At 45.8% G+C, this 15,745-nt stretch overlaps 2 protein-coding genes across 2 annotated transcripts in view; one reads left to right on the forward strand and one right to left on the reverse strand.

Annotated features, from left to right (window-relative positions):
- ZCCHC14 (zinc finger, CCHC domain containing 14) overlaps positions 1 to 2,425 on the forward strand; it is a 51,568-nt gene extending 49,143 nt beyond the window's left edge. Inside the window, exons 13-14 of the mRNA XM_009705728.1 lie at positions 7 to 360; positions 1,698 to 2,425. Coding sequence (XP_009704030.1) covers positions 7 to 360; positions 1,698 to 1,753 — 410 coding nt within the window. The 3' untranslated portion in view covers positions 1,754 to 2,425. The remainder of the gene's footprint in view (positions 1 to 6; positions 361 to 1,697) is intronic.
- A 5,992-nt stretch (positions 2,426 to 8,417) lies between these two features.
- On the reverse strand, positions 8,418 to 14,606 carry MAP1LC3B (microtubule-associated protein 1 light chain 3 beta). The gene is made up of 4 exons (XM_009705729.1): positions 14,576 to 14,606; positions 13,387 to 13,442; positions 10,835 to 10,941; positions 8,418 to 8,787 (listed from the first exon to the last, which is right to left on the reverse strand). The coding sequence occupies exons 1-4, from the start codon at positions 14,604 to 14,606 to the stop codon at positions 8,613 to 8,615; spliced, it is 369 nt and encodes a 122-aa protein (XP_009704031.1). The 3' UTR covers positions 8,418 to 8,612.
- Positions 14,607 to 15,745: the final 1,139 nt, after the last annotated feature.

The raw sequence follows: 15,745 nt of genomic DNA on the forward strand, positions 1-15,745 counted from the left end.
CCCCGTTTTCAGGACCTTCAATGTTTCCTTTTCCATTTCTGCCCTTCAACCCTTTGGGTAGTAACGGCTACATCAACACGCAGCAGTACAACAGCAGCACGACTTTCCCCGTGGTCCACACCGCTTACAACAGCGGTATAGCACCGGACTCCGTAATGACCGGGCAGTCGACGTTTGCCGTACCGCCAATGCAGAACTTTATGGCAGGGACAGCAGGGGTGTATCAGGCACAGGGAATGATGGGAAACAGCAATGGTTCAAGTCACAAAAAAAATGGGAATCTCTCCTGTTACAACTGCGGGGCCAGTGGTCACAGAGCTCAGGACTGCAAACAGCCTCCCATGGATTTCAATCGACAAGGTAAAAAGCAGGCGGAGGGACCGAGGCAGGACGTGGCTTACACGCAGCACGTTGCCTTTAGCCAGGGGGAACGGCTGCACCCCCAGGGCAGGAGGGGGTCTGATGGCAGTGCCCTCGCTTTTAATTTCTGACTTGCAAAAAAAAAAAAACCACCTCATTCTTGGAAGCTGGTGGTTTTGAGCTGTATTTGCAAAAGATGAAACTTAGTTTTGTGCAGACCCAACACGAGGACAGGGCCCAAGTGAGGCCCTGGGCCAGACCCGGGTGCTCGGCGGGGCTTGTGCCGGTTTCTGGGAAGGGGCGAAGCACACAGGGAGGGAGAGAGGGAGAGAGGAAGCTTCTGTGGACGGGTTACAGCAGAATTGTTGTTGCTGCTTATACCTTGTCATCCAGGTCATCTTTGGTTATAATTGCACGTTCCCCTGGAAGTTTACAAACCGAACATCTCTGTTCCCCCTTTCCCTTCCTCCCCTAAATCATAACCTAAATGAAGAATTACCGTTCAAATGCTCTTGAAGGTTTGCTGCTGTAATTATTTTGTAGGGCATGTTGCTCACACAGTTACAGCACAGGCTGAACTCCCAGGAGGGAGCTGAAATCCCTAATTCCGGGTGGGAAACAACTCAGAAATGTTACTTTACCAATAGCACTTTCTAGTCCCGTTTTTCTTTTTTATTTTGATTGACCTACTGCGTTGAGATAATTTGCCTGTGGTCTGGCCTTAAAAAATGAAATGCAAACTTTTGACTGGAGCGAACAGCACTGAGGTGTTCGGTTTTACATTGTGTCTTGTCTACAGCCTATGTCTGTATTTGTTTTTATACGGTGCAGACCAGGTCTCAAGTGTTTGAACACTAGAGTTTAACAAGTGACTGGTTTTGAGGCAGCAATTGACAGCAGTGCTAAAATGTAAATCATCAGTGGAGTTTCTGTGGCTAATATTTTGGTAGTGGTCAGTGGAGAAGAAGTGACACTGCCTCATCAGTCCTAATTCGGAGGACTTCAGAAACATAGTCTGCTGCCTTTTTAAGCTGAATTTCATTTCATTAATGAAATTTCCATTTAAACGACCCCTAACGAATTTTTGCCAGCCCTAAAGCTACATCTAAGCCGGTGACTTTTACTGTGTAAAACCATGCGTTGATTTTCAGTTCCACCAGCTGCAGACCCACGCCTGTCAGCCTCTTCTGCAGCTTCACCGCGGCGCTGCAAGCTGGCGTTACGCTGCAAAACTGCGTTCGGTGTCTAATAAGCAGCAGGTTGTTTTAGAAAGTTCTAAGATGTGACGGATGTGAGAAGGTTGATGTTGTTTAATTCTTCTGTTTCCTCTCCCCCAGGTACGTTTAGGCTGAAATACGCACCTCCCTCTGAAAGTCTTGACTCCACAGACTGATATTTTATCATCTGGCGAGAAAATACTGTAAGCCATGGAGATATAAGGAGATTGAAATACAAAACTGAGACGTCCAGTTGCTGTTAAGCTTAATGTATTTTTTAATCCAAAGGTGCTTTACTTTATTAGACTAGGTAGAAAATCTAGCTTAGGGGTGCATCAAACCCATTTTTGATTGCCAAATTCAAGCTTGGATCTTGTTGTTGGAACTTCTGACTCCGTGTCGTAGGACCGATGTGTGCTGGATGGATGGTGGAGCTGGCCGGCTGCATTTTCTGTTGCAAGTACAACATCCGACGTACTTTTTTTGCTGGCGAATGTTGCCATACGTGGACTTTCTAAGGTGAAACGTCTAACTCCAGGGCAGCTACATTCTGAAGGGGAAGCTGGAGGCTGAAGGTAGGAGTGGCCATTCGCCAGAAGGACTTTGGCACCCCTGGGCTAGGTAAAATGTCTACTTTTTTTCAAAAGTGATCAGGCACTAATCTCTGGGATTTTTAAGGATTGCACTACAGAAGAATGTAAAACTCTTCAAGCTTTCTGCACTTTTAGCAGACAGTGTCACTCTGAGACCAGTGCAAGAGGCAAAGAAGTTCCAACTTTTAAAAATTGGCACCAGCAGGCTATGTGAATTAACTACACAATAAAAATCTTAAGTCAGTCTCTCCTTTCCCTTCCAAAAGAACACACACGGCAGTTTCGGTTCCTTCTGGAAACAAACCTGTGCTTCGTTGTCTCACTTAAGACTAGCTAGTGCTGGGTTCCCAGCGGTGGAATAAACTTAGTTTCCAAGGGTCCAAGTCCCAGAGACTTCAGTCATAAAGGCTTCAAGGATATTTTCCTGTAATACAGAAAACAACCTTTACGTCCTGTTACTGTATATAGGTCTCTTTCACAGAAACCTTATTATTCTGCTTTTGTAAATGAATTTTAAACCATCCTAAAAAAAAAAAAAAAAAAAAAAGAACAAAACTCTGGAGGCAGAGTTTGTAAGCTTTTGCTTTACTTTATATAAAAAAACCCCTTTGACTCCTACCCCAAGGCTTTTGCTACAGGATTCAGAAGTGGTAGAAGTCAAACATGTAAAAGGTAGTAAACTTCATTATTATCAAGACTTTGAAGGATTTATTGTCAGCCTCCTTCGTTGCAGTAGATTGTAGATGACTAGCTTTGGTGTTAACTACTTAGCGTACATAATTTGTGGGTGACAAATCTAAATTAGGACTTGAGAGGAAGCCAAACAAATCTTGAACTGCTAATTTGAAACAGTTTGGTCCTGTCTGGTTTAAAGAAGATACTAATCCTCACGGCTCACCCAAGGAATTTGATGGCACTAAATGGGTGAGGCCTTCTCTTTAAAATGTCTGACATAGAGATCTTTGCATACTGCAATTTGGAAGACACCTTTAAAGTCTGAAGCCTTGTTTACACTTGGAGGTATTTCTTACACCAATTTAAACCACACCAGGATGAATAGTCTGTGTAGTGGCGCAGCTGACTTTCGCTTGGAAGCGAGGGAAGTCAGATCCGAGGTTTTGAAGAAGGAGGTTTTGAAGTGGTGCAGAGCTGCCCCGAGGAGATCGGGCCTCAGCAATGAAACGTCAGCGTGAGGGGGTGATGTGGTAGCTTTGACAGTCGAGACCTTCCTGGACCGTGTTCATAGGAAAGAAATGTTCTGGGCTCTCCTTCCGTCCCGCCGTCTCAGAGGGCGGTCGGCAGCCTCGCCGGGGAGGCAAGCGGGATAAATGAGCAGCACCGGGGAGGGACGGTACCGTGAGATGGCCAGCAACCAAACTCAGTCCAGGTAGCGATCTGCAGCTCAGAGCGGATTTGGCTCAGTGGAAACCAAAATCTAAATTTGCATAGTGTTTGGTTTCAAAAAAAAAAAGAAAAATTTTTTTATTCCTATGCAATGAAAAAAAAAAATAATATTCAGATTTGTGTGTTCTCAGCCCAGCTCACACTCCCCGCAGTATTGCACACACTCTCAAAACGCTTCTGTTCGCTCTGCCTGCGTTTGAGGAGCTTACCGGTATTGTAACGCCCAACCTTCAGACCTACAACACTAACGTGATGACAACTGACAATGCAATTTACTTTGCCTTAATGAGCTTGAGACAATGGTAGGAACAATCTGTCATACTGTATTACGCTGAAGGAAGCGCGCAGTTTTCAGTGACGATGTTTACTATTCACAGCTTTGAGGGTCTCTCCAGTGGCCTGGAACATGTGCTGAAAGCCAAACCTTAACTTTTTTTTTTTTCCTCCACTTTTTTTAAACAATATTTTAAAACTGAATTGTATTTAAATAAACTGTATTTCAACACACACACAAGTGTTAAAAACCCTCTCAAAATAGCGAAAATCAACAGCAAAAAAAAAATTTCTGTACCAGTCGCATTTTGTTTTAATGCCCAAGGCTGGGCCCAGAGTCTCGTCTGATCTTCATCACAGAGTCGGAACCGTAACAAAAGGACTGTAAACCAGAATTTCTGTCCAGCAGACTGTTTCATTCCTTTCTTCAGAGCTTTCTTTGGGATTGTTTCCTTTGTGTAAAGTTAAGGCTGATGTTTCTTAAAGTGGCTTATGTGTACTTTTAGGTAACAGTTTTAAATGGTGAAGTCTGGTTTTAGAGTAAGTTCAAATTCAGAAGTCTTTGAGTACCTTAAAGCAACACGAGTGTCATTAATAGAGAACTGTTTGATGAGCCAGCAGCAATTGCAGAGCCTTCCCTAAATCAGAGCGAGTTGTGGCTTCAGATCTGCTAGTGAACGCTGCCCACTTTGTACCAAGAACAACCAAAGTTGGTAAGTCCGAACAGAGCACTTTAGTTCCGTAAAATAATCCTTAATCCGTTTTTAAAAGGCACAAATCCATCTTTTTACCCCCGAAACGTAAGGCAGCTTGTTTTAGAATAGTAGTTCCAGCTTCACTGGCTGAAAAAACCTGTTCTTAAAACCTATTTTTATACATTGAAAGATGGAGATTTCAAAGAATGCTATTTATTCCTATCTTTGTCCTAAAAGTATAAAAAGAATTCGTTCTCAAAATGGATTTCACTGTGGAATAGAAATGATTTTTAAGTGTAAGACGGGAGGGAATCCCAAGTCATCTCCCTGCAGGGGCACGGAGAAGTTAGCGATGAGTCTTCCCTCGGGGGAGTGAGCGACGTGCGGTGCAGTTTCAGAAGTGTTTTCCATTTGGGAGTGTTGGCGATGGAAATACTCGAAATAGGATGGAATTTCCAGCAAACTCCTCCTCACACTGGCAGTCTGCAAATTAAGCATTAATAAATATGCCAGGCTCGACGCTAAACAGCAGGAGAGCGAAGAGGGAAGCCTCATTTTAGCAAGCGAGGTATTGATCAGAGAGTTCCACAATACTTTTCCGTAAAACAGCATGTCACACTCCACTTTATCTGAAAGTTTTCCATACCACTGTCAGTAAATCTTGGCAAATTAAGCGCCAGACTTCCGAAAATAACGGTCTCACACTGGACCTTTACCATTACCCAAAATTCTGTTTCATGCTATTTCTCGCTGGGGGTGAAGGTACTCAAAAATTAAATGTGGTCTGTGGAATTTGGCAGAGTGACACTCCTCCCCAAAATAAAAATGATATCATCGGAAAGCCCTGCATAGGGGTTAGCCGTCTGTTTGTTTACTGGAGGTCACGGACACCGGGAGCTGTGGATTCGGGGCAGTCCAGAACGCTGTTAGAGGAGGTGGAGGTGGGCAAATCTGGACAGAAACCCACGTAACTGAGCACCTGCAAGAGCCTGGAAAAGGCTTGCGCTGGTCGAGGCCCCCCCCTGCCCCCTCCCCGTGACATCTCGTGTAATAAACCCTTGGAACTACCCGTTCACGCTCTTACACTTTTCTTAACGTAAGCAAGAAACGCGTTGGTACTGAAGCAGAAAGCAAATCCTGTGTGTTTTCAAGTGCAGATTAACAGCTTCTCTTGGACATAACTTTCCACTAGGAATTGAAGGAAACTCCTGCTCCCGTTTGAGCCATTTCTTTTACTTCAGTCAATTCTAGTATTACAAATTGTGCATGTAACTTTATAAATATTTTAAATAGTTTTGTAAATATTTAATATTCAGCTAATTTGATTTTGAATTGTAAATGTCAAGTATTCTGGTATTGGGATTTTTATGTTTTATTATACTTTGTTAAAAGTAAAATTGTACATTTTTAGAATGTTTTTATCTGAGTAAATTTAATGTATGGAAAATAAAGAGTTAAACAGAATCCCTCTGCATTTCTTTTAATTTAAAGGGGCTTCTTCTGGGGCGGGGTGGCGCTTCTCCAGCTTGGCAGTTACCAGGGACTTTTTTTTTTAATTCTTTTTCTGTTTCTCCACCCACAGACATTTAAGTGCTCGTGAATCAGGGATCTATTACAGCGCTTGTGATTGCTCTCCTCTCGTGGACTCGGCTCCCGCCTGAGCCAAGGAAGCCGAGCTGCTCTGAGAGGGTTTGCGTTTGCTCTTTGTCACCGAGAGCTGCCCACCCGATCCCCTACCCCATTTCACAGGGAAGGAGGAGCCGGGAAGCTCTGTGCCCTGTTCTGCAGGAAGGCAGCGGCTGAGCCTCCAGGCTCCGCTTGGCCACCTCGGCTCGCCCCTCACGCAGGCTACCTCAGCAGTCGAAGCCACAGGTCAGGGAAGCAAAAGGAATCTTTAAACCTTTTGTGGCCGGTGCCTGGGGTCATCCCCGACGAGCAGAGTCCTCCTGGTGAGAGCACCGGGATTCTGAAGCCACGAGGGAGAGGCTGGTTGAGCTGGAGCAGAGACACAATGGGGATATGGAAGCCCATCCGCGGGCGAGCGCGCCCCGGTCCATACCCGCCTACGGAACGGTTCTACAGGGCGGTGACACCCGAAAATTCCTCCTTCCGGAGAGTGGTAGCTTCCTCGCCCAGTTGTTAACGATGATCAGTATCACAGGGTTCAGTACAAGCGCCTCGCCACCGGCAGCAGGACCTGGTTCGCCCCTTGTGTGTCCCAAAGCGGGTGGAACAGACCCCTCCGTGCCCTTCCCCACAGAGGTTCGATTTAAGCAAGCTGTCTAGAAATAACCACGCAAGCCATAATTAAGTTGGGATGTAATCCATCCATATCAGCACTGTATTAATTTTAAAAAAGCAACATTTGTACAGGAATATCAGTCAATCACATCGTAATTACAAGTATGGTTGTCAGTTATGAGTTAAACAATTTCTTACACGAACAAAACTAAACATAGAACAAGCTGCATTGAAAAGTTTACGTTGGAGTAAAAACACAACAATAAAAAAATCTGAAGTAAGCATTGTGAACGAGATGCATGCAAAGAGGTGTAGGTAGGTACAAACGGTACACCTCGTTGAGCTAGAGTGCCAAGACGCAGTAGTATTGCTTCTTTTTCCCCCCGTTATAGTTAAGTTAGCTTCCAGTAAGAGATGTAGTTAGGTCACAGACACATAATATACAAGAGTAATCTCATCCTGCTACGCTTCACTTGACAACGACTCTAGAGGAAAAACACAGGTCCTACGATACCTTTCCTCAGCACAGGCTGCCTCCCTGCTCAGGACAGTAGTAACGCCAAGATCTGCCAAACCCCGTGCGAGTGGCAGGAGACTTCAGTGATGGAAATAAAAGAAAAAATAAAATAATTTGTTCATCAACTCTCGACAGCAACTCCTGGACGTGAGCTGCTTGTAAAAGCAGTTCTCCCTGACCTCCCCCCTACCCCGGCGGTAACATGCAAAACAAGTGACAGACGGGTTAGGCAGCGTGGGTCGGTAATTCCTGCGGCACATCCCGAGGCCAGCGCTCGGTACGGAGGTGCGTACAACAAAGCCGTTCGCCCGCTTGCGTCGCAGGGCTTGAAGGCGGCCGCCCTGCCGAGCAGATGGAGACGGCGAGGACGGGCGGCACTCCCAACATGGGGAGCGATACGGGCACCGCTCGTGTCTCGGATTGCACTGTCCGGCTCCGCGGCCGGAGGCACGCAGCCCCGGGACCCTCCACTACCTTCTCCCAGCAGACTCTCTGCCGGGCACGGGAACGGCAAACCTCCGGGCTAGGGGGGATGAGCTTTTGGAAACGAGCTCATATGGACAACGGTGTTTCACTGAACACACAGGGATTGGAAATTCGTAACAGACTGGAGTTTATTTCAAGGTTACCTGTCCAGGTGTGTATTTTACAGTTAAACACTTCCTAAAACTACAATAAAGCTGTGGTGTTTGGTATGAGTATTTCAGAAACTGGCACTGCTCCTAAGGTTGTGGTGCCTCAAAAACCGGAGACAGAAAGAGTTGTACTCCCCCGGCTCACCCCCAGCGCTTGCCGTAACTCACTGCAGCACTGGCACGAGTCTGACCAAGCTGCAGAAGACCAAGCTCCGCTTTGGAACATTAAAACATACTTGCTCTCATGAGAAGCTTTCCCATTTAAAAAAAAAGGAAAAAAAAAAAGCTTTAAGGTATCATAGGGAGATTTTCCAGAAAACTGTCACGCAAAACACTTCAGCTCCTCCCTGGTGCCTGTTTGTTTGTTAGAAGTCAACCAAGTGTCCCTTTATTTGTAACTGTCACATGCACAACTGGGTTCCGTTCACAAAGTCCAGAAATGTAAATGTGCCTGTGTGGAATATTACAGCAGGTTTCAAAGCTGGAGGTGCTCGTCTGTACTGTTTAATAGTCACAAACAAGGCAAGGTAAGATGAGACACCTGCTAAAGCAAGACTATGCTAAGGTACTGAGAGCGTAGGTGACATCCGTTTCTTTCCCTGGGGTGCGTGTGGGGAAGAGTGGGGGTGATGGCCAAGGGTAACCCAAAATCCTAGGCTAGAAGCCGCTTGCGTGTCTTAGACGGAAGATCGCACTCCGAAAGTCTCCTGAGAGGCGTACACCATGTACAGGAACCCATCCTCGTCCTTCTCGCTCTCGTACACCTCGGATATGGGTGTGGAAACGCTCACCATGCTGTGTCCGTTCACCAGGAGGAAGAAGGCCTGGTTGGAGTTCAGCTGCAGGCGTCGCCTGTTGGGGAGAGGTTGGGGGAGCGGAGGGGGGGAAGGAGTTTGACAGTGATGAACTACGCATTTCCACTCACGTTAACGAAGGCTTTAGGACAGATGGCAAACCAGAAGTCCTCCACCACCGACAGCAGTACGATGTGCCCACCCAAAGCAGCCCTGCCACTGGAGAAGGCATTTCCTTCCCACCCCAAAGTTCATCTACTAGGTCCAGTCAGATACACCCACTGACAGAAGCCCTTCCTTCGCTGGGAAAGCTACGCTCCGGAAGGGCGTTAAACTGAAGCGAAAAGGAAGAGGTACTTCTTGCCAGTACCTTATGCTTCTCACTGGAAATGTAAAACTCTCTCTGATCTGGAGAGATCCGTGTGAAGACGGGGAGGGAGGATGGGCAGAGCTCCCACGCGAAGGCCCTGGACCTTTTAAACTCACTTTGTCACCAGCTCTGTAACAGCCTGCGTTTAACCTTTGGAGCACCTTTCCCCCTCTTCGCCTCTCTCCCAGGAGAAGCACCATGAGAAGGGCAGAGCGCGACAGACTTCCCACACTGACAGTAAACATCTAACTTTGGGGTTTCCCTCGGATCGTTCGTTCCGGCTGGGGGGAAATAGGTCTTTCTGCTAACCTGCCTACTGGAAAGTGGGTTTGCAGAGAGGAGATCACTTACTACTTCATAAACCGACTAAGCAACAGGCACTCAGGTATTTGGAGATGCAATCAAAGAAAGAAGGAAGGAACAACAGATCAGAAGAGCTTCCTGCCGCTTCTGCTCGCTGCTGAGGGGCAGCAGTGGCTGGAAACAAGGATTTATTTAGCCTCCCAGCCACGGCTCTGGAAAGGGACCCTTCCAAAACCAAGCTCTAATCGCTCCACAGACAGCAGGCTGAGGGAAGGCAGCAGCTATCTGAGGGCTGGGAAGGACAGGCTTTGCTATGCACAAGAGGAACTGGCTGAGGACCAAGTCCAGCTGGTACCAAGTCATCTATTAACAATAAAGCTGGAGAAAAAAGGTGGGAAAAAAATCCTTCAGCTTGCTGTTAACCTTTTTGCCCAGGGCCTTTAATGTTCATGAGAAATTCTGGAAGACTTGAGCAATCTGGTTCCTGCTTCCAAAACCGTATCCCACTTTCTTACTCATGTAAGAGCTGGAATTTGCTTGCGACAGAGTTTTTGAACAAGCCTCGGAGGCAGGGAATTGTTTGGACACGCGGGACAACTCTCAGTTTTTACAGCTTGTGGCCTCCACGAACCACAGCTCCCTGCTACACTGCAACCAACAAAACCCAAACTCTGGCTTGCTAGTAACTTCCAAGTTTACCACTTGAGAACTCTCACTAATCACATACTCTTTCTAAGCCAGGGGAAATGCACTTCTAGCAGAATTTCTGACCACAGTTTTAGACCACACAACTTCCACTCCACGGCTATTTCCCCTTTGCCTTTTCTTGTAAGCAAAGCTCAAGCACCAGACCGGAGCAGTACTCAAGCCACGGTCTGCGCAAACAGCTGGGACAAAAAGACACCGGTCTGAACGTGGGTTTTTTTCAGGCCTCAATGCTGTCATTGAGGGAAACCCCATTTCACGATCAAAGGATGCCAACATCAACCCCAAGCAACAGCTCAGAGCTCTGGCTATGAGCCCAAACTCCCCCTCCAGTGAGTGGGAAGAGGCAGGCACTCCGGAGAGGGACTCCCAGGCAGAACACCGAGAAGGCATCCTAAAAATCGCCAAGCAGGAAGCGCTGGAGCCCTGGGTCAGAAACACCCATGTTAGACAGGGATTCACGGCACCAGTCTGCCTCCTTACATCTCTGGGAACCAGTTATTTCTCTTGAAAGCAGACTAACAGTTCAGCTTTTTTCGGAGTTTTTCTTCCCAGCAAAGCCAAAGGAAAAGTAGCCTCTCATGAATTTGTCCTAGTGATGATACCAAGCGCTCATTAGATGAATTTTCCATTTAAAGAGCTCCCAAATGCATACACCAGGTGGGGAATTAACAAATAATGATAATCTTAGGTTGATGTAGCTTACACTGAAAACACAGCATACTACCTGATAATTTTGATTAGCTCGCTCATGTTGACGTGATCTGGCACCAAGAACTTGGTCTTATCCAAAACTGGAAGCTGCTTCTCTCCCTTGTACCTTTCAATGATCACCTAAGAAGAAACACAAAAAGAAAGGAGCAGAAGATGTGAAAGAAACGGTGTCTGGTGCCCTCATCTCCCCCCTCCATTTTAAACACAGCAAAGTACAAGCATTTATGCTAAACTCCATTCCCCTTCAGTTGTGAATGCAGCATCTTGAATCTGAAGGGGAACAATTATAATTATCTTCATGTGCTCCTCTTGTTCTGCTTGCAAGAGTCACTGTACGAAGGGGTAACAAACAGGGATTTAACAGCACACATCCACAGCTTCAGTGCACTTTTTGAACTGTTCACTTGCTGGAATCATTTAATCCAGCACTGAATTACCCAGCAACAAGGAAATCCAAGAAAAGATAAAGCACACTTCCCTCTAACACATTACAGCAGCTGACTAGGGGCTTGGGCTGCTGCGGAAGTCTGCAAACTCAAGCAGTTTTCACTAGAATTTCTCCAGTTTCAGGCCCTCTCTTTCTAGGAACTACACCTCCAGATTAGTATGCTGATCCATTCACCTTCCATGGTTACTCTAATGCATGAGAGAAAGCTACTTTCGAAGGGTATAAAGCCTCAAAGGAGAGAATTTCCTCCTCCCTAAGCTCAAGACAGCATGCTTAGGAACCAGCAAATCTGTCAAGATTGTTATGTAGTAACTACTTAATTCATGAGGAAATTGCAGATTTGCCAATTTAAGTAGCACCCTGCCCAGCAACTGTATATAGTTCCTGCTTTTAAGAAATGATCTCAGAATTCGTGTGCTCCTGTTTCCACAGCCATGTGGGTTTTGTTGTTTTTAATTCAACGGTAGCTACGTGACACCATTCACTTGGATCATTTCCATGCTCACAGGGTCTGGCTGTGTCGATACTCAAAAGCTGCACAGGTGAAGAGACATTGAGCCAATTTAATTATACCAGAGAAAGACTTCCTTACACCAATTGAAATAAATGCTGGCTCATTCTGGAAAAAAAAAAAAAATTTAAAAGGCAGTCTATAACCAATAGATAATATTTCCAACAGCAAAATGAAGGATGTTGACAGCACAGGAGGGATTTACCATCTAGCGTGACGTTGCCGTCTTATTTCATCCAGAACTGCTAATGATAATAATGAGGCAGTGACTCAAGCTAGGACATGGACAGGCAACCACAGCAAGCCTGCACGCCTCTGCCATAGCTGGGAGTTTGCATCACTGCATCTTCAGCAAGTTGCTTAGGTGCCTCTGAATTTTTGCCAGTAATATGTCCACAGATGACTTAAAATGAGAGCTTTGCTATAAATCAATGGCTTTCAATCTGTGGTCACAGAGCTTGGGGCCTACGGCTAAGTGATCTGTGAAAGGTGGGTGAAAAGGCAATCTTCTGTCAGGAAACAGATTTGTTAGGAAAGGGCCTTTTGGGAAAACTGCACATTCCAGAAAAGTCATAAAATCTCTGCTATAAAATATTACTTGTTCCCATGCCCAACAGCACAGTAAAACTGCAGCAGCAGCCTCGAGACGAAGTACTTTAAACCTAAAGGAAAGCTGAAAACCTTTCGGTTTCTATTTGACATGGAGACAACAACTGCTTCTGTTAATGAACTTGCACTGCAACTGCAGTTTGCTCACAGAAGAATTTCCACTCACAGGAATCATCAGCTCTCATCGCTGAGAACCGAAGGCTGAGGCATCTAATTAAGTTCTCTCTTCTGCCCCACAAGATCTCCTAAGACCTTCCCTGTTCCACCAAACGGCCGTAAGGACGGCTGCATTTATTGCTTACTGCGGGGACAGCGGTCACGGAAAGCCCACCAGCTGTGAAGAACTCATCATCAATAGAACACGATCCACGCTTTTTGCTTTGCTTTGCATTTGTAACCTTGAGGATGCCATAAATAAAAGAAAATAAAAATTCAGGCAGCATTTGGAGCTGACTAGCTAAAGAAGAGTGACAAGGTGAGGGCTGATCTCCTCTTTTGAGGTGAGGTGGAGGGGTCTGACAGCAAAGCAGCATTTCTGGAGACCTCAAGCACAGGCCCATTTCCCGGAAGGCAAGCATTTCTGTCTTTCGCAGCACAGATTGATGATGACAGCCACATCTGTCTCTACGTTACTCTGTATTCTTCCTGGTCAGCCTCTGCAGACTCTTCTTTTGGAGAAGAAAAACACTGAGATGAGAAGAGCTGAACACTGAGGAGAATCTCAGAGCTCAGCCAGGGTGTGGTTTTCTTTGAAGTTACAACACGCAAGTGCAATACACAGGAAATCCCATTTCCTCCAGTCCCCAGCTAGCACCTTGCTCTACCACACTGACTGCTGGCCACTAGTTTGACAGCGTTTCTGAAATCCAGGCTTAAAGACCCTGAACGGCCAAATTTTAATTCGGTCTCATCAGGACAGCTCTTTTACAGGTTTCTAACTCCTAAAAAGAACATGAGACTGGAAATTGAAGTGAAAAATTAAAAGAACCGGACTTACTGGTATTTTAGTCGGATGCTGGTCTCGAATCAGTCGTACATCTTCCACTCTTTGCTCTGCAAGAGATATTAAAAAAAAAGAGTCTGTTCAAACATCCACACTTAATGCTGTTTATATCTTACTTCTCCACCACTGAAGAGAGGGACTGCATTCTGGTAAAAGCCACAAAAGCAAATTCAGGCAAAGCAGTTTTCAAATGGGACAGCACTGTCACAAGTAAAACCTCTCCTTTGACAGATGATACTTTGCTCTTTAACCCAAGGTGACAAGTGCTGCATGCACGCTGCCTGGGACTCCTAGAAAGTGTGAAAGGAGAGAGCTTCCTCCTCACACACACCTCGTTTTCTGCCCACTAAAGCAGACATCTAATCTCATAAATTTATGGCATCAAATTACACCACCCAAGTTAATGACTAAATATCCTGTACAATTTCTGTGAGATCCCAGAAAAGGAAGTCATCAACAATTATTTGAGACCTAAGACTAGCCGAAGCCTGGCAGCATCAGTTTACGCCGTGCATTCTAGTATTACCGAATTACAGTTTTCTCTTTTGATTATGCCGCACCCATTGTTGCAGAAGCGGTTGGTAGGTTCTTGTGTACCTAGACATTTCACTGCTCTCTGGGCCAGTTTGCAGAAGAAAGTTCACTTCTCCTCAGATATAAATACTAATAGCAGAGATATTATAAACCAGGCTAAAGTACATGTCCGAGGCAAAGTAAACAAGTGCAACTGCTTTTAGAGGCAGTCGTTATCTGCTTACACCCTACCTACTTTCAGATTCAGTGAACTCAATTTTAACCTCTTCAGTTCTTTTCAGCAGGTCGGGGCTTTCCAGGCCATCTCTATCTTATAAACACCTCTCAGAGAGAAGATTTAGCGTTGCATCACAGCTTTAACAGACACCTACCTAGGGAGAGGTACTGCTCACGGGGGACAAAAAGCTTAGATCAGCACCCATCAGCCCAACTCCTTGCTGGTATGCTAATGCACAGGACACACAAACTGTCCCATCACTCAGCAATAACATCACCCAGCTCTCCATTAGTCCATATTAAGTTTGTATGCATGAAATACATCCGTGCGCCTTTCTAGGAGCCCAGTAAGGAAATGCAACTCACGTGAATCACGGTTTTAAGCTGGAGGTGAATAAGCAGAACTAAGGCAAGGAGTATGCAAAGCCTTTACCTGACTGCAAGACCGAGAACCTGAAAGCCATCCTGCTTCGCATCCCACAGCCAGCCACACTCTTACAGACCAGCGTTAACACTTCAAGGGCAGAGATGACTAGCTAATTAAAATACTTTTTAAGATTAACCAGAAACACAAGAGATATGGTGAGTGAATCAGACGAACCGTCAACCTAGCAAGCACAGAGCGGTTTATCTAACTTTCCAACTGAAACGGGTTTGTTCACGGCAATGTTATTCAGCAGAACTCCCTGGAGTAGAAGGAACATAAACCGGACAAATCATTGAGATTATTGTATATGGCGTGTTCAAAATCAGGCTTCAGTCAGCCACAGATAAACACTGTTCTCTGACGACATTAGTTGCAGTGGCAACTGCTTGGCTGCCATCCTAGCTGAACTTAATACCTGCAACAGAGCTGCTGACAGGCGATGGGGTCAACAACAGTTTTGGAAGACTCCAAGAAAAGGGGTAGCTTAAACACAGACTTTCTTAGATCAAAACTGTCTATGCTTCAATGCGGAGAACAGCTTACATTTAGCGGAACAGCAAAGGCAAGGGTGGGCACACCAGAAAGCCCTCTTAAGCAGCTTGACTCTAACCCAAAGGCAGAAGGAAAAGAAAATCTGGATCAATTACTTCCACCAATTCCATTCTACGTACCGGATTTTATAGTTCACACAGAAATAGGTTACGCTGCCAGTTCTTGTTACCCTCAGAGCATTTCAGCCTACCTCACTGACACACACGAACAGATATTGAGCTCTTTGATTGCTTTAGTCCCATCCTAAGCACAAAAAGAAGTGTTGGCACTGCTCTATCAAGGCTGTTCCTTCTAGAAAGAGACTAATCTCATTTTCCCAGCCATCATTACACAGCTCTTTTCGATGCCTTGCTACTTTTCAATAACTAAACGGAGACAGGAGACATACTGCCCAGTCCACTCGCAGCTCCCTGGGTAGAGAATTCCTCACACCGTGCCAAGTACCGAACTGCAAGCGGACCTTAATTCTCCTGTCAATAGTGCAGACGAAGCCGGACACTGAGCAGACACGTCAGGAGGGAAGGGCAGGCCCAGCTCCTGGCACACAACGCAAAGTGATGTTTCCAGGCTCCTGGGAATTTTGCAGTCGATAATGGATGATGCGGAGAGGCCATCTCCCCACCC

This window comes from Cariama cristata, unplaced genomic scaffold (assembly GCF_000690535.1).
Source record: "Cariama cristata isolate BGI_N322 unplaced genomic scaffold, ASM69053v1 scaffold19298, whole genome shotgun sequence".
NCBI classification, from domain to species: domain Eukaryota; kingdom Metazoa; phylum Chordata; class Aves; order Cariamiformes; family Cariamidae; genus Cariama; species Cariama cristata.

Bases quoted from the DNA above. Each gene is read 5' to 3' on its own strand.
- MAP1LC3B (XM_009705729.1), bottom strand. From the start codon at position 14,606: ATGGCTTTCAGGTTCTCGGTCTTGCAGTCAG. The intron at 13,443-14,575 runs GTAAAGGCTTTG...TATCTCTTGCAG, and splicing joins GTTCTCGGTCTTGCAGTCAG to AGCAAAGAGTGGAAGATGTA. The intron at 10,942-13,386 runs GTAAGTCCGGTT...GTTTCTTCTTAG, and splicing joins AGCATCCGACTAAAATACCA to GTGATCATTGAAAGGTACAA.